Here is a 22,120-nt window from a genome sequence, read left to right on the forward strand (position 1 = left end):
TTATAGTTGTTTAAAATGCATAGTGCCTTGACATATCTCACCCTGAACACTATGAAATCACAATGATTTCAGATGAAAGGGCCAAAACATATAAGGCAGGGTATGTGTGCAGGCCCATACAAATAGCAGGAGGTGTTATTTACAAGATCTTTGCAGTATCACAATTGAACAGGTTTAAGAGAACTTCCTCCAATACATGGTGCTGAAAATGTATTTTTTGTCCACTGACTCAGTCAACATTCTCTACAGTCAAATAACCACAATAGTTTGAAAGAATAATAGAATCTTTAATCAGAAGTTATTGGAATTTTGAAATTCTTATACTTTGGAGGCACGGAGTAATAAATAATGTTTAAAATAAAAGTTTTATAATATGAAAATGTTGAGAGAGGATCTTGTTCATGTCACCAATGTCTCTGAAATCACTCTCACACTGTTATGTGCTTGTCATAAGTCACTAGTCAGTTGATTGACTATTTAAGGCCTCATTCTCCCTCCCCCACCAGAAGGACAGTAATAACATCTGATATTCTTTATAACCAAGGGGTGCCAGGATCCATTTTATAAACTGCAATGAGGGCAGAAAGAAAAAAACGTATATAAAAATATTAATGTTATTTGGATACAACCTACAAAATATTTTATAATTTTTTTATTCTCAGAGAAACAAACCAACCAGAGTTAATCAAGCATAGTCTGCACAGATGAGTAAGTCTGTAAACATCAATGGGCATATGCAGTGGATGGTAAAAGCATATGGAACATATCACATCCCAAACACCAAAGAGTTCTGAGGAATAATTAATGAGATGCATAAATATGGACAAAATAAGCCCATTTTTATATCTTCACATTATTAAACCTAGAACAAATCTTCCTTCCGCTAGTTGGTTTATCCTATAACAAATTTCTGACACAAAAGAGAACATTTGTTTCATATTTTATTGAATTTCATTTATATTAAATTAAAAATATATTTCTGACAGATTCATGTAACAAAAAGGCAGAACAGTTTTCAAATTGTTCAGCTGGGATGATCAGTATGGAATGAGGCAAAGCAGTTCGCATTCTATAATTGCCTTGTACAGGTACAATTCTTTCCCAAGAGCCAAAAGAGGATCCTTGAGAACTAACTGAAAAGCCTAATTACATAAATTTAAAATACTGTTTCTCCCTCATTCTCAAATAACAACAGGAATGAGGGAAAGGAAGGAGGATGGGTAAAAGGTTAGAGGAGAAGAAAGAATAAGAGAAAGTATACTAAAAATATACCTAACATTAAAAAAGTTAATATGTGTTAGGTGCATACTCCTTCATCAATAACATAGAAAAAAATCAAAATAACATTACACCACACACAACTGGCATATCCTATTGTGTAAGCGAGTGCAGAGGTTGAACACATCATAATAGTGCTGAACACAGAATCACAAGTAATGTCAAAATGATAACTTCCAACCAAAAAAGAAACAATCACAAGCCAATTACTTATATACAAATCAACCCTAAAGACAATTATGTTCCAAATAAAGATGTCCACAAAAGAAAATCAAAGCAACATTATACTTATTTACAAATGCAACTAGCCATGTCTTTAACAAGCTATAAAAATACTATTCACATTTTCAAACATACAGTAGTATTTTTTGTTTGTTTATTTCAAAAAGGCAGCTAACTTTGAATGCATGGATTTAAATAAAACATTGATGGCTTACCAGCAAGGTATTTTTGCACCCCAATCCTTTGAAGATACTTCACAAGAGAGAGGGATTGTTTTCTGCTTACAAGTTAAGAAAATAAGGAAATGAGTACAAATGTATATATTTTAAGCCTCTGCCTTTTCAGTGAAGTGACTCCCTCTCTCACCCAAACTGATGTCAGTAAATTACTTTGATGCATATGTCAGATGAATGTTTGAGAGTAGATTTAAGATGACTTTTTCTGTGCTATGAATTGTCTTGCACATTGATCTCATTTTCATTTGACCTCCTTGTAATGGTGCTGAAGAAAGAGATGAACTAGTCATACCATGTGAAAATGTGGTTTCAACATGCAGCCACGCAATCCCTGGTGCTCTCAACATGAGAAGGAGACAAACCAGCCAGGGAGACATGCATTCAAAGTTAGCTACCCTCACACAGCTGCTCCGTTTAATAATCGACCCATTTAATAGCAGTACCAGTTTATGCTACATATTTCAAAGTACCTTACTTTAAAAGAACACCTTACACATCTACATGTAGAAAATAACTTTCGTAGTTGATTACTGGAGTAATCCCAAAAGGGTTCTTGGAGTGCTATGGTTGTAGTCCCCTCACTCCCCCCTCCCAGCCCCTGAGAGATCCAGAAATATACAGGAAAATGACTCTCACATTAAGGGAAAAGGACAACCCCCGGTTAACTAAAAAATCTGGAAATGACACTTGAAAACCAGATTCATGTCAATATATAGGAGGTATGATTTGCTTTCCTTCACAAAGGCTGTAGGCCAGGGGGAAATATCTACACATTAGGGATAAAAATAGCAGTAAAGGCAAAGTGGTTTGGACAAGTTAGACTATTGCCTACAGGTATGAATCTTTGTTTTCCTATATTTGTATATTTGCACAAATATAATCACTTCTCATGATATAGGGAAAGCTCACTAGATCATGAAAAGAAAAATGTCCATAAAGAGCAAAAGTAGATAAAGGATGGCATTCTATTAGACAACATGGATTTTCATTAACATGAACTGCACTCATTATGTATTTGTTAGATGGATGAATGATCCAACAAATAATTGCAGGTGGTTCTCAAAGCTGAATAGCCTTTACCTTTATGATAATAAGACTCCTCATTTGGGAAAAAAAAAATTACAGCAGCTGCAAAATATTTACGATTAGGAATAAAATAAGATGAATAAAGTAAATAAGTTAACTTGTTGGCAAAAATAACTTCTTGGTTATATGTACAGCTTTTATGTAAAGATTAAATTGAAGTTCTACTAAGGGTCTGTGGACATATGTGAGTTCTGAGATTCATCACAGGGCTAACTCGTCTCAAATTCCTATAGGGAAGGACACAGAGAATTGATCTTCATGGGAAACCATAATTTTAATAGCTTAAATATTCTCTATGCAGTAGTTTGATAGTTCATTTAAACAGTGTCCAAATTGCTAGAATCTCTTATGAAAAAATCAGGCAGACAAGGACAAAGACAAAGTCAGTATTTCACAAAGTGGGGTGTGGGATCTCAGCGATCCACTATGGCTTAAGAAAGGAACAGGACAGCATCGGGGGACTACATTAAACCAGGGTGGCAGAAAGGGAAGAGAACAGTGCCAGTTGTGTCAATGGGCAAAAAAGGGAAGGATTCTATTTTCCTCTAAAGGTCAGAGAGAAATAAATTTTTCTGTGATTTCTACCAAGGTAATCACTTACTTGCAAAGCTGACTGTCAAAGAGTATTTTCTAGAGGAAGTATGTGAACACCCCCATGAAACTGGGACTTAGAGTCATTTTAGCTCATGACTATAGAAGCATTTACTTCTGCCCAAAATATCACCTGGCCAGGAATTAGATGAGGCAGGGGCCTGCAAAAGTGACAGATCCTACATTTTTGGACCTCTACAAAATCAGTGAGACTTGAACCGAGTATCTGAAATTTCTATTATTTTAGAGAGACTTTTAATGAAAAGAAAACAGCAGCTCACACTGCTAAAAGATATTTGCCCATACAAACACAGGGGCGCCTCGCCTGACACAGTGCCCACAACGGCTTCTTGTTTCCAGCTGCAGAGAGAACTCAGATCTCTGGGATCAGAAAAATTGTATTAATTCTACCCAGAAGTATAAAAACTGGCCCCATTGTAATATCAGTAACCATGAGGTCTCCACTGATAATAATCTTTTAAAATTATACCTGATCTACATCTGTATAATATTTGTTCTTAAGCAAATAGCAACCAGGGGATACCAATCTGCATTTATATGTTTACATGGGGCAAGGCTGTCCTTCAAACTGATACACATCAAAGTCCACGTACACAAACAGAGGCACAGCAGGATCCTCTGCCCACAGTATATACAGTAGAAGTTAATTTATCTGGTTTTTTAACAACTAGAAGCTGATGCAACTGGATTTCTCATTTGCCCTATAACAATCATCATTCTAATAACTAAAATCCAAAAGAATGGCAATGCAGTACTTTGGAACACTTGGTTTAGCATTTATTTATCAGAAAAATTGTGATTTTGTGTTGTCATTTGTGGAGGCAAGAGGGCATAGTGAGCAAAGAAAGGACATATCACAAATTAACTGTATTTTGTTTGTTTGCTAAATGACACCACTCATTTTTTTTTGTCTCTGCATAAGGTAATAGAACATTTACATTTTCTTTATTTCATCTTGAAGACCCCTACTTAGTCATATGTAACATGTTTGCCTGTTAAATTCTGCAAGGTGGTGTTTATTTAAAAAAATAAATAAATAAAATTTTCTTTACATTTAAAAAGTGATAAAGGAATAAGAGAATGAGAAAAAATTGTTCATTGTAATGCTTTAAAGCAAGTTTTCACAAGTGGAACCATATATGCCTACTTTCAGCTAAACCCAACAAATGACAATTTTAAATGGCAAACTTATTTTTTTACTACGCAAAATCCATCCTACATTTTAATATCCTGCATTTAACTTTGCTATATTATACTTGTGGTTAGTTTTCTAGTTTGATTTATTTAATAATATTAAAATCATTTAACATCTGATAACCTAACTAAATCTACATCTTACAGCATTATCGTGGTTCTGTCCAGTTATATACATGCTTTCATGATCACCTTTTCTATTACCTTATGAACTACATATACTAGTTAAATTATCAACAATTACAGATGGATGAATAATTCCAGTTTTGAAATAAAGGTTAGATAGCTCTAGAAAAACTTGTATTTACATCCTTCCCTGTCAGGCTTAAACAATTTTAATTTTCTTTTCATTTTTGATACTTCAAGAAGCACATTAATAGTCCTTCCAACTTCATCTAGCAGCAGAGCCTCACAGTTCTTTTCTTGATTTTTCCTTAGCATTGTAAATATGCACAATCTTCATGCCATGTCTTTCCTTTAGAAGGTATTAGCTCACACACTATAGCATTTAGAAGAACACTATTTCTTCTCTTAGATATTCAGTCCTTCTCCCTAATCTACAAAAAAGAATCACTTGATTTTAGTTTGTGTGTTTTAATAGAAATTTGAGTTTTGCATTGTTTTTCATGCTAGTTTAAGAATGTTACTGGAGAAAGGATTTTCATCCTAAGCTGTGCTACTAATATTGTGCAGAAAACCAAGAGTTGCTTGGTAGTCTAACAACTTTTGTGATGCAAATGCTTTGTGGTTCTGGATCTACCCTAAATCAGAGGCCATCTTTCCTCACCTGTTTAAGCACCACTTTCTTTAGGCAATCATTTAACTGCAAAGGTTTTCGATTCCTGAAAATAGGATTGCCCAAAATAGGTATGATCTACAAAGTCGGGTGATTTAAAAAATATAGTCAGTGTAATTTTAAAACAATTTGTTTCAAATTTACATATTGATTCTGCAAATTTCAATTGCTACAGTTGGCCTCTGGAATCTGATATCCCCCAAAGCACCTTGAAGACTTTAACTGACATTTTAAAATTCTACCCTACTGGGCTAAATAAGTTATTGTCTGGAACGAATGAAACTTTTTTTCTCCCTCTTATACAAATGCTGAAATATGTTTTCCCAGGGGGGACAAAAAATAAAACAAAAAACACTCAAACAACTGAAGTCAATTATATACTACAGAAATCATTCAAAAGAATTATAAAGTGGTGCTATTATAAAGCATGTGGGTCATTTTGGATTGTGCCTACCTCCATCTCTAGGTATTACCCGACATGTAAAAGTCTTTTATTTATATTTTCCTTCTCCAAAATGAGTGATTCTGCTTTCTATATCCCAGTAGAAACCATATGCATATTGTAAATCAGAAAAAAAAAAAAAAAAAAAAAAAAAAGGTATAGTATCCAAAAAGAGGGCTGTGATGACTTGGTGCAGATTTATTTAGAAAGGGAGGCTTATATTCCATTTTTCATAAGTACTGATATGAGATTCCTTTTCCTAGAGACTTCTCTGAATGGATAGGAGAGCTCTGAGTTGTTAGATTATGGCCCCTGAATCACTCTGTGTCTTTAACCCTGAAAAGTTTGAGGGTGAACTTCACTAGAAGGAATCTCACAAATCCTTCCCCTGCTCTACCGTACTTTTTCAGCTTGCCTCACTTCTTATAGCTTAGAAGAAAACCAACTCCAATGTCTTCATCATTCTTGGCCGAGGACCACCATCATCTACTTTTGGTTTAATGGTGAAGTTAGAATCTAGATAGGTTAATTAGCCAGTGATGCAATATTCTTCTAGACCAGTTTATGTTTGAATAATATTACTGAAATTATCCTATTTGTCAACATCAACAATTTGAAGGATGTTTAACTTATATTCCAAATGAGTTCAAAGGAGATATGTTACTGTACAACTGATTAGATGACAGCTATTCACAAAAGAGACTATGCAATCTGATTCTTTGAACTCATAGAAAAATTAAAATGTCATTTTAATTAAATCTCCTAGATGATAGAACTTTGAAGTTGGGGATGATATTCCAATTATCTGAGTGTTCCCCACAAAATACGGTGCTTTTAGTAGACACAGTTAGATAAAGGAGGTTTGGATAGATGGATGGATTTACTTGTTCAGAATAGGAAGAAACAAATTTCTTTGGATTTTTTTTTTTTTTCTCTAAACTTTCTCTGCCTTAATAGATATTTTTACTCTAATTAAGTAATCTTATACTATTGACTCTAATTTGGTCCCAATATTTTAACATTAGAAAGAACTATTTTTTAAAAATCTAAATGACTTGGGGTAGAATTTTCAGAAAAGGGGGACTTATATCTAAGTTTCCTAATTATTGATGTTAGGCCCCCTTTACTTGGAGACTCATCTCTGTCATTTGTTCCCATCCTTCATCTCATCAGGTATTCTTTCAAAATGATACATAATAATGATGGTTCTAGTACTGGATGCAGTATATGAAGAAAAGGAATTATATAAAGTATCAAAAGATTAGTGTGTTGGATAATAAAATAATTGCATGAGAAGATTTTTCACATATATTTACAACTTTTGACCCAAGGACCTATCCATAAGCTTAGAATATTTGTGTTTTTCTTTTTATTATACCAATTTATGTGCAAAGAGTTACCTTCTACTTCATATAAATAGAGTCTCATACTAGAAATTCCATGGAATTCAAGCCAATCCTTACTCGCATTCCTTCTTATGAAGTATACGAACTGAACAAATTTCCTTGCGTAGCAAAGGTGATATATGAAGATAATGTGCTGGCCTCTCATCATAGTCCCTGGATACCATTGCAAGGTTCCTAATTTGCTTGGTTTGGCGTTTCCACAGTCTTTATCTTAGCTCTTTTTTTAAAAGAAAATGTACTTAAATTAGTTAATTTGCTGGTTGCTTCCATATTGCTTGATTCAAAATCCAAAATGGAGTTCAGAAAAAGAACAAATAAAATTACAGCTTAAGTGCAAACTACATTTCTGAGTATCTGCCAGGTAGACATACCCAATCCAGTGTGTTTCTTCCAGTTCAATAGATTCTCTCATCGGACCAACCCTGAAAGTATCAGTAGTTTTCTTGAATCACACAGAACTGTCTCTCAGTTTCCCTTCTACTCTTCAGACAACCAATGGCATATCAAGTAGTGTCATTTATGGAGAAAAAAATGTTGAAAAATGTAAAGGATGAGGGTGAAGATAATATGATAGCATGAAAAATGAGAGCTAAAATAAAAATATTAGCCTCCCTTTCTTATTTTAAAGATCGTATATTTAAAGTAGTGGCCATTTCACTATATTAAAATATTTCTTAAATTCTGTGAAGAAGCTTTGATATAAACATCTTTGCAATTAGAAATTAAAGCCAAAAATTGGGGAGCAAATATAAAGGAATTGGTCAGAGCAAAACAAAATGAAAACAACCAAAAAGGCTTCGAAACATAATTACTAGTTATAACTTTGATGGAGATTTTTAAATTATGAAGGTTGAGTTGGCCATTCTTACTTTCCAGGACAGAAACTGTTGGGGAAAGAGACTGGATTCTCAATTTCAGACACTATCATATGTTAGAGAAAATGTTATTCTTTTATTCTAATGGAAACTTTATTATGATTTCCAGGGATGCTAAATATGCACACATCAGTTCCCGCAGATAGGAACAGATAGCATGGGTGTTTCAACCATCTGCTTAAAAAAAAAAAAAAAAAAAAAGGAATTAAGAAAAAGAAAGAAAAAAAAAGTGACAGCTAGTTTGATAGCAGGCACTATTGCCTTACATTTTCTGGTCCTTCTCTAGCTGTTTCATTCTCCCAACCAACCCATGCAGAGAAATGAAGAAACATTGTGGTTCCTCCTATCTTTCTCTTTCAGTCTTCCCCTCTAATGTTCAAGTTAGATAAGCACATAACTATCATTGCATCTCTATCTTCCACTGGGAAGTGTCAAAACTACTGGCCTTGGGGTAGAAGGAAGACCACCAGAGAAAGACAGGGGGTCGGGAAATTGGAGCGGGTGTGTCTCTCCACCTAAAAACCACAACTGAGCTTACACCACAGTATTCCGGTGTCTGTAAGGTGGAGGCGGCAGCACAGTGCCTGGCTTCAGGGAGAACTCAGAGAGGTATTCCGGATTCTCTGCCACAATAGGCCGGATCCGCCCATTCTGTTTATAAAAATATTTTGTGCTGTACTCCTGCAGGTAGTCTGGGTGCTGAAGGGTGCTCCGAGGTGGCAGGCTGTGGTTCCAGTAGTCAGGGTTGTCAAACGCTTTCTTGGCCTTCTCTGGCACAGACAGTACATTGTTCTTCAGGTACTCAGCTTTTCCCAAGGCGTTGGCAAAGGTGTTGAGGTACAGCGGCTCATTCACGTACTCATCCTCGGCCTTGGGTGGACCATTGGATGCACTGTGATATTCGGGATTATCCAATGCTTGAAGGTCTCCATTTTTTCTCCGAGAAACAAAAGGGTTCTCCTCCACTGGATTCAGGTATTCTAAAGGAATAATAATAATAATAAAAAAATCAGCTAACCTATACTTTCTGGAAAATATTAATTAGAGCAAAGTTATACATAATGGTTAGCTTCTTTGTCTAGAACAAAAAACACAGATTTGTTTTCATGATTTCTCACAACTATTTGTGGGTTACCATGGTCTTATGAAAAAAGGAGTAAGGGGGCCAAACATGTTTACGACAAAACAAGAAGCCAAGGAGGCCAGAATCAGAATTTCTGTCTCCTAAATTTTTATTTCTTTCTAATTGCATTTGTCTCTTCTGCATATGGGGCTGATTGTTTCAATGTTTTTGTTTTCTAAAAGTTATTTATATTAGGAAATAAGAGTACCTATTAGGATTAAATAGCCTTTAAATATACAGACAGCTTAATTTCTATAAAGGATATTGAAAAACCAAAGAGTCTATAGCTGAGTTCCATGCCAAGATGAATAGATGGAGTGAAGAAATCATGTTTTATTAGTCTCTGTGGTTTGCTATGATTGCCTATACTGGTAAAAAGGATTTGATTGGAGATGTTCCTGACAAAAGTTTTACACATGGAAAAGAAAGCATCAGAGGAAAAAAATTCAACTAAAAAAGCAAATCTAACAGATAGCTAACATGCCTCTAGCTGACTTGCTTGACATTACATATACTTCTACTTAATAATAAAGTATAATTATAATGTTTCCATTGACCAATCATAATCACAAAATAGCAAACTATCAGCTTGAATCATATGAAATGGCCATTTTGTATATTGAAACCAGTCAATTAGTGCCTATTTTGTATGGATCAATCTAATAAATCCATCTAGTATAGGTATTGGCCTAAACGGTGCTAATAATTGTCACCATTCTCCTGAATCTTAATTCTACATCTATGTCTATAATATAAACTGCACATAGACATATACACATATATATAGTAGGTCCTCTAATAGCCCTCTCTTTTACTATATACACAAAGCCCTAAGCTATTCCTATTTTGAATTCAAGGCATCGAGAGGACACAATTCCTTGTTGAGAGGCCATTCTGAAACAAACTTTCTATCTCTTATCCTTAGCCCAACAAGTAGAGAGAAAAATTCTATTAAGCCAGGATTATTTTTCTCCAAATGTATGTATACAGAATAGGTAAGTATTTAGCATCATTTATTCAAGTGAAAGGGCAGTAATGAATATCCCACTATCATATTTAGGCCTTTATAAGACACTATCATTTCATCCTCACAATTCTGTGAAAAAGAAGTACAAGACTTATTTTTCCAGCTTTGTAGACAGAAAAATGAGATTAAGTGATGTATGCAGGATACAATTAGTGTTGGGATGGAATTCAGGTCTTCTAACTCCTCTTGAGTAATCTTCTTATTCTACTGCACTGTTTGTTATTATTGCCCCCACAGGAGTTGGGTGAACTTTATGCTTAGCCACAACTTTTAATTTGACAAGTGTATGAAAACACATATAAGGAATGTAGAATTTGATCTTTCTTACCAGATTTCTAAAACTTCTTAATTGAAAGAATAGGAATGTCTATACTAAAATTCCGTACTCTCTGAGTATGAGGTGAGACTATAGCAATCTTTTATAGAAATGGAGCTTAGTGTTCAGAGATAAAATCTGAGAATACAGTGTGACTATATAGGGTGACTTGCTTTTCTCTTAGCCTTACATTACCTTTCCTCAATGCTATCTACTTATATATTATCCTGATGCAAACTTGTATAGCTGTCCAATAACTTTATGGTTGAAGTGAAAATCTCCCCAGAAACGATTCTTCTTTGGGGTTAATCCACCAAATCTTCATAACACCTACATTTGTGTCATTACTAGGCTACTATGAACATCCAAACTCTTCATTACATTTTTATATGTGTAAAAGTTTTATATATGTAAAATGTAAAAGTTTTATCTAGACAGATATATTTTAAAAGGTTATTTACAATTAGAGATCTTTAAATTTTACTTTGAAGGAGAGAACATAACCTTATAACAAGCCCTTCTCAGAGTTTTAAAATGTAGTTTACTATTGACTCTAAAGACTGCGAGAGACATGATTATCATTTTTTTAATAACAATCATCTATCTTCTCTGTCGTGATACTGTTAGCATAGAAGAAGAAAGGCTGTTTTGTTGCAAAATTGAAGCATTATTTGATTTGGGTGCTTAACATTTCTACTACTAACTTTACAAAATTATTGTTGTGCTTTGTAAAACCACAGACTATTATTTTCAAATCTTGATGTTATGATTGTAAGTATATACAGGGTCAAAACTTTAATTTTTGAAAAATGTCATATAAAAACGTAATATTTTCCCATAATAAACTAGGTTGTTTAAATGACATCATTTAAATGAGTCAAACAAATCATTTATTAGTGCCATGAAAAGCATCAGGCACATTTGCCAACAATACCAGTCTTTATGATCTTCACAATTAAGTCCAATAAAGCTATGGTCCTGACACTTTGTGATATGCTACCTCATTCAAATATTTCAACAAAATATGTTTAGAATAGTGCTTCTCAAGACTCATTGCTGTATGCAGATAGCCTGGGGATCTTGTTAAAATCCAGATTCCTATTCAGATGGGGCCTGCCTGAGATTCTGATTTATATAAATAATAATAAATAATGTGGATGCTGCTGATTCAGGGACCATACTGCAAGTAGCAGTAGCCTAGGCCTTTACTAGGTCACAAATGTTGTGCTGTACAACTATCTGGCAATTTCCATTCTGTACTTTGTTTATCTTGATGGAAGTGAACTTCGAATGGCAATCATTTTTGAATAATCAGTTCGTACCTTGTTTGGGTTTGTCTCGCATAGGAGTCATGTAACCTTCCTCATCCAGCTCTCCTCGTGGGCTCCGTTCTGGGGCAAACACGGTGGGGTCAGCGCTGTACCTCTGGGTGCTACTGTCTTCTTGGACATGGGGTGCCACTGGCTTGCGTAGGGTGCCATTACAGCAGGAGTCATCAAAAATCTCAGCTGTAGCACCCTGTGCAACAGGAGCTTCTGGAATTGTGCTTGTTGGGGCTCTGTAGGGCACAGACACTCCTTGTTCTGCAGCAAAACCTCCATCTCGGTATACAAACTGATTCTGTTAATAAGAGAAACATATTAAGAGAGAAGGTGTTGTTAGAAATAGTTTAAAAATGAATGTTAATAGCCACAAGGATGTCAAAGTCAGTCTTTTAGAGAATAGTCATAGTATTTATTTATTTTTCCCCAGTGGCTAATGAATTTGAGTTACAAACTAGAAACACCTAAAATTTCCGCTTTTCTTAAAAGATAAATCATCAGAAAATAATTTTGAAGTACACATTTTAGTTTTATTAACCAACTGAAACGTAGTCTAATAAAAAGTATTTGATGCCCTTTTCCCACAAGTGCCTATATTTAATATAAACTTCAAAGTGAATTTTTATGATAAATGGGAGTGTCATTAATTATAGACAGTTGTCATTAAGAATAGAAGTACATGGATATATTTTGAATAATCCTTTGTCTTTATTGCCTTCTAAAATTCTGTGGTTATTATGAATGTGAGGCTCTAGTACCTAACTAGAGGATTATCACTATAATTCTGACTTTTTAGTACACGACCTATACTCAGGGAAGTAAAGATCACCTCCACATCCAGAAGCATAATTTATATGCACAGGTAAATCCTTCAGATAAAAATTGAAAGCTACTGTTGATGTATGAGATCTCAATTTTGGATTATCAACTGAGATAAAAACACATCCACAAAGGCAGCTACACAATATACAGAAACTTCTTAACTCACTGTTGGCAAAGGCAAAATGAGGAAATTGTGCAGAGACAAGAGAGAGGAAACATGGTAAGCAAAGACCAAAAATCCTAAAAGATGAAGGTTGATTGTGAAATACTTACTCCTGACATGGGGGTGTAGGCAGGAGGAGGGCTGTGTCCAATTTCACTCTAATAGGAAAGAAAAATGGAATGATGGATATAATAAGAGGCAATATGAATGAAAAAATTAAAAAAAGAAACGAAAAAGAAAAGCCACATGAGTTGTATGAACCAAAGGGGGAAAAGTGCACAACAGTGAAGCTTCCTAAGCAGTAAAATTGTCTGTATTTTCACCATAAGCAAGCTTATTTATATGTTTTGAGGAAAATAAATATTTTAATTCAATCCCTGAAAAGGCAAATTATACAGAAAAAGCAAAATTTTTCAATGGATTAGAAAGTAAATAATAAACTTTCTTCTGATTAACCCTAGAGGAAAGGAAAAAGTAGTAAATAAACTATAGATGTAAATGGGAAATGGTTTCCTTCTTTACATGTCAAAAGATTGAAATGGCCATATACTCTGCTGTTATTTTTTCTCTTAGAATAAACATTTCTGGAAGGAGATAGCAGGAGATTTCGATTTGCCTGCAGTAATTTTTGCTATCAAGCTACATTTATTTTTCACCACTTCAGCAAAGGGTAAACTCCTTTGCCTCTCCTTATTAAAAGGTATATGCTATTTTATCTTCAGTCTTACTTTTTTTTTTAAGTTAAGAAACAGCAGAAAATTTGGAAAATCAATTCATTTCCTGGAAACATGCTTTAGATTCCCCTTATGTATTTATAATGAGTCAAAATCAGATTTCAGTTAAAGAAACAACAACAAAAATACATGTATATTTTTATAGCTTAACACTCCATCCTATGGGCTAACTGAAAGAGGGTATAAAAATATAATAAAATATGAAGGACAGTGTTCCTTAGGGTAAGGAAAAGGAGTTGTATGATACCAATTCTGTTCCTTAATAAAAAAAAAAAAATACATTAAACACATTTTTTGAGAACCTACTGTCTATATGCCAGGCACTTTTCTAGGCCCAGAGATAATGCAAAACACAGACCCAAACCACTTGATTTTATGAAGCTTATATTCTCTACAATCTAGCTTTAAGTAAACAGAGATGACTAAAATCAACCTCTAAGATACCTTACATCTTTTTTGTTTGTGTGTTTGTTTGTTTTTTTGAAATGAGTCTCGCCCTGTCGCCCAGGCTGGAGTGCAGTGGCAGGATCTCGGCTCACTGCAAGCTCTGCCTCCCAGATTCACACCATTCTCCTGCCTCAGCCTACCGAGTAGCTGGGACTACAGGCGCCTGGCACCATGCCCGGCTAATTTTTTGTATTTTTAGTAGAGACGGGGTTTCATCGTGTTAACCAGGATAGTCTCGATCTCCTGACCTCATGATCTGCCTGCCTCAGCCTCCCAAAGTCCTGGGATTACAGATACTTAACATCTTTTATATGAAACAGATAAATATTATTCCAGGTCACTGTTCATATGATTTAGATTCACGAAACATTCTAAGAAGAATATGGTCCCATGGAGATTAAGTGTTTAAAGTAAATCAATAACAACTGGATAATATAATCTCCCTTAACTAACTTAGTCTGCTGAACTAATCAAGGGACACGGTCTGAACTCCTATAGTGAGTTTATATTTTAATTTTCCCCATAACTATGGTGGCATTAGAATATTTATCTATTTTCTTCTTTAGTAACATAACTAACAACACATCAAAGATTATGGCATGGAAAGTCAGAGATATATTTAATATGCAATACATAGGAGGTGCTACTGTGCAACAGACAGATCATTTAATGACCTGGGCTTTACTTTCAATGAGAAGTGGTGTGAATGTGGTGAATCACAAAACATCTCAGACCCTCGTTTTTCATTCTTGGCCTCTCTATTATTAATAAATATGAAGTAAGATAATGCATATAAATGAACTTTGTAAACTCTGCACTATTATAAAAATGTAAAGAACATATCACATTTAAATATTCATATCCAGTAAATTGAATTTCTAAAATAAAGCAATCAGGATGCCAAAGCTACTCATCAAAGAGGCATTTTAAAATGCTCACCTGTTCTCTAATCATCTTAAATATAGGCATGTTTTACTATATTTTAGAAATACCTGAAATCCAGTACATTTGTTCTTAAAATTTGAGGAAAGAATTTTTATAGTCCAGTGATTTGTAATATAGAGTGACAGTAGGGGAAATATGGAACTGCGTGGTAGAACTTCACCAAACTACAAACACTGGCCTTACCCTCTTCATTAAACACCAATTATTTGGCAAGTACTTAACAAATATTACTAAATCTCTACAGTAAAAGTACAGGCACTGCGGTAGATGCCAGCGATACCACGATACACTAAGACATGACCACTGTCCTTTTAGAATTTACACTATCAATTATAATCTGAGATTGTTGGAAGAAAAGGCAAGAATGAAACAAGGCAATTTATTTCAATTCTATGATTCTGTATTAGAATGCAAGGTATTCCGAAATAATATTCATAATTACTAGTGCTCCTTTGACCTCTTACCTTGCAAAAGTTGCTGTACTGGGTAATGTTGGACTAGAATTACAGCTGAGAAATGAGTATTGATTGCACATTTTGCATTTTACATAAACCTGAGACATAAACAATCAAAGGAACAACTTACAAGTCATTCTTCATCGGGGAACAGTTTATTATCTATATTCATTATCTGGGCTAGAATGGCTTCCATTGTAAAGGCAATGGATTAAAATAACTGGGACTCTGGCGGTTAGTCTGTTCCAAGACAGAAAGCGAGGCCATGCCCTATTAGAATGCATCCACTGTCCCTGCTTTGACAAGTCTTTCAGTCAGCAACCTGCCAACTCCATATCTGGACAAACTGCCAAATAGCATCACAGTAATAGGAGCATCTTCATGAATTTTCCTGTTTTCAGCATTAAAATGGAAAAAAATGCTAAGCAAAACCCCTTTAGCATTCATTGTTTTTAGGGTTACTGGCTGCTTTTTATGTTTCTGTTTCCATTTTTTCAGTTTGCTTTTTTATCTGTTTTCCATGATAAAAAGCACCTCATTCATTTCCCCGTGGAAGGGCAATGCAGCTCCAAGGGAACATCTGTGAGGCCAATTAGCTGGGCTGGAAATGTGATATAATTGTTGTTTAAATATATTTAAATTACATGTTAATCACGATGTCATAATTTATAAGCTTTGAAAATAACTTTTTGTACTTCAGAGCCAAGCCAGATTTTACTTGTTTTTGCTGTTTTTAGTTTGAAACAAGCTCTTCTCATTTCTCTCTCCCTCAATTCCCCACACTTGAAGAGCTGAACTTTTAATATTGGAAAGAATGACAGCTGCAAGTAAATTGGTTGAGTAAAAATTAAGATCCTCACAGCAGTCAAAATGAGCTGGAGTGACCTTAAAGTTCTAAGCAGAACAAAGCAACGCTCTCAGTTAAAAGCTTTTGTTTTTCCATTGTGCTACTTTCTGCTGTCCATCAAAGTCCAGCTTTGCAGATCTTTAGGAAGCAGCACTGGGTGCATCTGTTCAATTAGCTGGTGAGGCGATTTACTGTCAGCAGGGCAGAGATAGAAAGAGGTGGGTTATGAACTGGCAGGTGACACTGAGTTTGTTCCCGGTGGGGGGATTTGTAAGGGTGATGGATGGAATGAGTTTAATTCTGTGGCCATATCACTGGGACATTGTATGATTAACTTGGATTTAAATGCCAGAGATTACAGAGAAGGCAAGTATCAGCAAATAAATCAAATACAGTATTAAATGCACTTTTAAATACATCATGTTCTAAAATTTACTTTTTTGTTGAATGATAAATATTAGAACGTTTGTCTCATTTTATGCACAGTATTTCTTGTATTTGTATTGTTTATATTGTTCCTGAGAAATTTTAATTATTAAATAGATGGACTGTATCTCATGATATTTTAAAAAGTTATTATACAAATCTACTTTCAGAGGAAACAAAAATACAGGCCTAATGCCTAGCTTCTATCTAAATTAAACATGTGATCAATGAGAGTCATTTTCTAATCTTTAAATAACTATTACTTTCAACAGTAATTATAAGATTACAATTTCTAGGTTCAAGAAATACTCCAAATTCTTTTGACTAAAGTAAAATGTCTCTGTAAGACGTTGCTAATCCATCAGCACTGATTTATTATCTAGACACTTCCACATAGTAACTATTAAAGGTTCTCAACATTTTATCCTCCCTGACATATCTGCTTAACACTCTGATGGGCATTTCCACACTTTCACAGGTCACATAGCAGCATATAGAAAATGTTTATTGCATTGTTATTATCATTATTGTATTATAAATTATAATTCCTGATGCATAGTTGTAACTCTGCACGTTTCTCACAACTGAGTTCGACATACCAGTGTTTTGAGACATTTAGATTTAGAACCTTCATTTTTCACAGGGCAATCAGAAGGAAACAAACAAAATGTGTCCATATGTGCCAAACCCAAAAATGGCTGGGAGAAGCCTATTGAGATTTCAGCTGCTGGCTGAATTTTACATATATTACACATAATATCTTTTGTCTGTTTATGTATACATATATTTATTTACTCATTTTTCTATTTGGTTTGATGGGAGACTCTACTTTTTTGAAGAATCTCTCTTACTCTGCACACACACACACACCCCAATAATGACTCTGTGGTCCAGTTGAAGAAATATTGAGTTGGGCTCTTTTTTTTTTTTTTTTTTGAGACGGAGTCTCGCGCTGTCGCCCAGGCTGGAGTGCAGTGGCGCGATCCTGGCTCACTACAAGCCCCGCCTCCCGGGTTCACGCCATTCTCCTGCCTCAGCCTCCCGAGTAGCTGGGACTACAGGCGCCCGCCACCTCGCCCGGCTAGTTTTTTTGTATTTTTTAGTAGAGACGGGGTTTCATTCACCGTGTTAGCCAGGATGGCCTCGATCTTCTGACCTCATGATCCGCCCGTCTCAGCCTCCCAAAGTGCTGGGATTACAGGCTTGAGCCACAGCGCCCGGCGACTTGGGTTCTTATTCTTTTTTGTTGCTGTTTGTTTGTTTTTCGAGAGGGAGTCTCGCTGTGTCACCCAGGCTGGAGTGCAGTGGCGCGATCTCGGCTCACTGCAATCTCTGCCTCCCAGGTTCAAGCAATTCTCTGCCTTAGCCTTCCGAGTAGCTGGGATTGCAGGCTCCCGCCACCATGCTTTGCTAATTTTTAGAGATGGGGTTTCGCTATCTTGGTCAGACTGGTCTTGCACTCCTGACCTCGTGATCCACCTGCCTCGGCCTCCCAAAGTGCTGGGATTATAGACGTGAGCCACCGCGCCCGGCCAGCTCTCATTCTTTATTCACTCATTAATCTTGGAACCTTTCATCTTTCGTATATGTCTCATGTACTCATTTAATTAAAAAATTTAATAAATGGAAGCTATGAGTGGTATCTGTAAATATGAGCAAGAGTCAGGACAGAATTTACAAAGCATATGGAAATGGTGTCTTTTATAATGCTTAATAATCCCGCTTTTCTTAAGTCAGTCCTCAGAGTCTACTTTATTTTGAGTCTGTTCTGTTTCATAGATGAATACATGATGACTCTTAGGGAAATTAAGAAATAGAAAGAGAAACTAACATATATATATATGAGTGTGTGTGTGTATGTATTATGTACCTACCCTATACCTTCGTTTTAGGTTTTATTTATTCTTATAAACTTGCAAGGTAAAGAGCATTATTAAAAATTATAACTCTCATTTTATAGACAAAAAAATTGAGGAGCAATGAAAGGATCTGCCATGTGCACACATCCATAGTTGGCTATCTGACCACAAAGCCTGTCACTCTATGACCTTTACATTATACCACACATAGATTTTGACTTTAGCATTTCTATTCTTACTCGTCTTTGCCCTCTCTCTTCCTTTGTGTTATGCTCCAACTATTTTCTCAAATTCTTACAGTTTCTTTTTCTAGTTTTAGTGAAAAGAACTTAATGACTTAAGGAGGCGCATTTGAAACTCATTACCTTCGGTATAAAATGCTGATAATGCATTACAGTATTGCTCCACCCCTCTTATTTTCACTTAAATTAGTTACAAGGACTTAAACTGGAAAGAAGGAAACTTTGAGTATTAAGAGTTAATAGGATATGTATGTGTGTGTGTGTATTTTTCCATTCTTTCCTACAAGTCCTTTTTATCTAAAATAATATTGTGTATATATACATTTACCTACCTCACCAAGAGCAAAGCCAGCCCTGAAGCAGGAAGAGACAATTTTAAATAACTGGAGAGCACAAAGATTTTTCATGACAGCACTCTTGATTATGGATTTATTGTTCCTAGTACAAGGCTTAGTCAATAAATTCTTCTTCCTGCTTCACTGAGGGTAAGTAAGCTATTGTATCCCCAGGCAGCTATTCCTGTACCCTTTCCAAATATCAGTAGAACAAGAGGATATTTCCTTTTAAAATATTCATGGCTAGATGAGTCAATAAAATGAAGCTGAACATTCCCCTCACTTTACAGGTTTCTGCTTTAAGTTGCTTCTTTGAGCAATATTGTGTGATGGAATCAAAGAATGTTATTAGCACAGTCAAAAAAGAAAGGGCATAAAGAAATATAATTTTCCACTAATGTCAACATTCCTTAGCTTCATTCAAGATAACAACAAGAATTGTGTCACCCTTCTTGAGATTAGTTATCACACAGAATTGATTTCTTTACCCTGGTGCAAGTTCTAAATGTTTGTATTGTTTGGTTTGTTCTAGCAACTTTCTCTTTTTTGGCATGTTTATATTCATTTTCATCAGCATGTTGTGATAATTGAACCTTTTCCTAATTATCACTTGCTACTAGCTAATGCATGTAGAAATCTAAAGAGGAGAACTTCTAGGAGTTTCTCAAAGACTTCTCAATAATTCTTTTCAGTTAGAGAGGGTAGACTATTTTTCTTTTCTTTTTTTAATGTATGCTTATGCTTAACATCTAGTTCTAATGCAATGTCTTTAAGAATAGAAATGAGATCATCAAGACTTAACTATGTGTAAATTCTGGAGTAGCCTGATTCTTCAAATGAATCATGAAATTGTCTCTGCTTGTGTGGTTTTTATCCCAACATCATAAAGAGTATCTGATGAGGATTTTTCAGGATGCCAACAATGCACCAGGTCAGGCATCTTTTGAAGACAAAAACTTCACAGACCTAAAACAAATGGTCTCATGAAATCCTTCTACCTCCAGGATTGCATTCTGGAATAGTTTTCACTAAGTCACATGACTTTTAACAAATTCCTTATCTTCTTTGTCCTTTAGTTTATTTAACTCTAAAAAGAAGAATATGGGTATAGGACAGGTAATGGGAAAGATCACTTCCAACTATCAAAGGATTTACATGTAAAATGAATTTTCTGCCTTAAGCTCACACAATTAGTTATTAAATATTGTAAAATGTGATTAGCATTAAAGCAAAGTATCTTATAAAGTTTTCTCCGGTAAATCTTTTCAAAGTTGATTCATCAATTTCTCTTTTCTTTTTTAAATGGACTGTCTATTGTACAAAGTATCACTTAGGCTACATGCAATATATAATTGTATGTTTTATTTTATTTTATTTTTTTTGAGATGGAGTCTCGCTCTGTCACCCAAACTGGAGTGCAGTGGCCGGATCTCAGCTCACTGCAAGCTCCGCCTTTTGGGTTCACGCCATTCTCCTGCCTCAGCCTCCCGAGTAGCTGGGACTACAGGCGCCTGCCACCTCGCCCGGCTAGTTTTTTGTATTTTTTAGTAGAGACGGGGTTTCACCGAGTTAGCCAGGATGGTCTCGATCTCCTGACCTCGTGATCCGCCCGTCTCGGCCTCCCAAAGTGCTGGGATTACAGGCTTGAGCCACCGCGCCCGGCCCCAGTTGTATGTTTTTATGAGCCTAACCACATTTGGATGATGATTCATGAAAATACAATTTTGAAAAAAAGGTTTATAATTTTATTTTACAGATAGAGACTCTGACACTCTGAGAGGTTAATTTTCCAAGGTAACAAAAATAGTGACAGTACTAGAAACAAGATTCCCTGAGTTCCCATCCAAAGTATAATCCATTATACCTTACAGCCTCAAATGAACATTTAATAAATAGAAGTATCTTTTAAAGGTTGCATTGTTTATGTTTTTCAGAAACAAACCTATTTTTAAAATATAGCTGAAAGCATTTGCCTTAACCAAAACATTTGTTCTAAGCTGAAATACATACTAATATACTCTTAAAGTAAAGTAAATTTAGTGACACTTTAAGACAGATATTAACTTGTTATTGAATAGGCTATAAGTTTATTAGACAAAAGGGATATCCTTATAGTATTAAATACTATATATAAAAGCTGGCCATAAACATATTAATTAAAAGTAGTATTTATTAAAATAGTACTTTATCTGCAAAACAGGTTGCCCTTCACAGAAAAGAGATATGTTATTTAAACACTCTACCTATAAAAGCCAGTTATTAAAAATCGACATATACATACATGCTTATTGTCAGTTGATATACTTTTACCTTCACAATATTTCTATCTGTTACTTGATATACTTTTACCTTCACAGCATTTATCTCCAGATCTGTCTATGCAATAAGATACTGTCTAGGGATTATTAAAATAATTTAAAAAATAAGTAATCTATAAGGCAGGTTTGAACTAAGAATAGGAAAAAAAAGACTACAAACACTTGGAATTTGAATGTCATAATTTTAGAATTTGAAATGTAATGTATTTGCCTAGATATAATATGTTTCCTTTTGTACTATCAGTGAAGACTTAAATCTCAATTTTAGGCTCTGTGTATGTGTGGATACATATGTTAGATATATGTGTGCATACACATGTATAGGTATTCATATACATGCTAAGGCAGTTAATAGCTTAAAACAAGATAACAAAGGTTATTTAACCCATACAATGAAACACGTTGTCTTTTACGGGCTGTTAGCTCATTTGTGGAGTAGCTTTTGTTTTGTTTTTCCTATGTTTCACATGCAGATATTGTTTATCAACAAATGAGTGATGTTCACTAAAAATAATAAGAGTTCTACTTAGAAGTATTTGTTACTCTATTTAGAGTTTAGAGAGTTATTTTATTTACTGGCAAATAATAAGGC

At 34.9% G+C, this 22,120-nt stretch overlaps 1 protein-coding gene across 4 annotated transcripts in view; it reads right to left on the bottom strand.

Moving 5' to 3' along the window:
* Nucleotides 1-7,157: 7,157 nt before the first annotated feature.
* Nucleotides 7,158-22,120, bottom strand: part of ERBB4 (erb-b2 receptor tyrosine kinase 4) — a 1,165,464-nt gene continuing 1,150,501 nt past the window's right edge. Inside the window, exons 26-28 of one of the 4 annotated variants that reach the window (XM_023220194.1) lie at nt 13,031-13,078; nt 11,936-12,233; nt 7,158-9,127 (exon numbers count right to left, since the gene is read on the bottom strand). In XM_023220194.1, the coding sequence (XP_023075962.1) occupies nt 8,682-9,127; nt 11,936-12,233; nt 13,031-13,078 (792 nt within the window). In that variant the 3' untranslated portion in view covers nt 7,158-8,681. The remainder of the gene's footprint in view (nt 9,128-11,935; nt 12,234-13,030; nt 13,079-22,120) is intronic. The other 3 variants (XM_023220201.1, XM_023220218.1, XM_023220209.1) reach the window with 3 other exon arrangements.

Source organism: Piliocolobus tephrosceles, chromosome 11, assembly GCF_002776525.5.
Source record: "Piliocolobus tephrosceles isolate RC106 chromosome 11, ASM277652v3, whole genome shotgun sequence".
Classification (NCBI taxonomy): Eukaryota; Metazoa; Chordata; class Mammalia; order Primates; family Cercopithecidae; genus Piliocolobus; species Piliocolobus tephrosceles.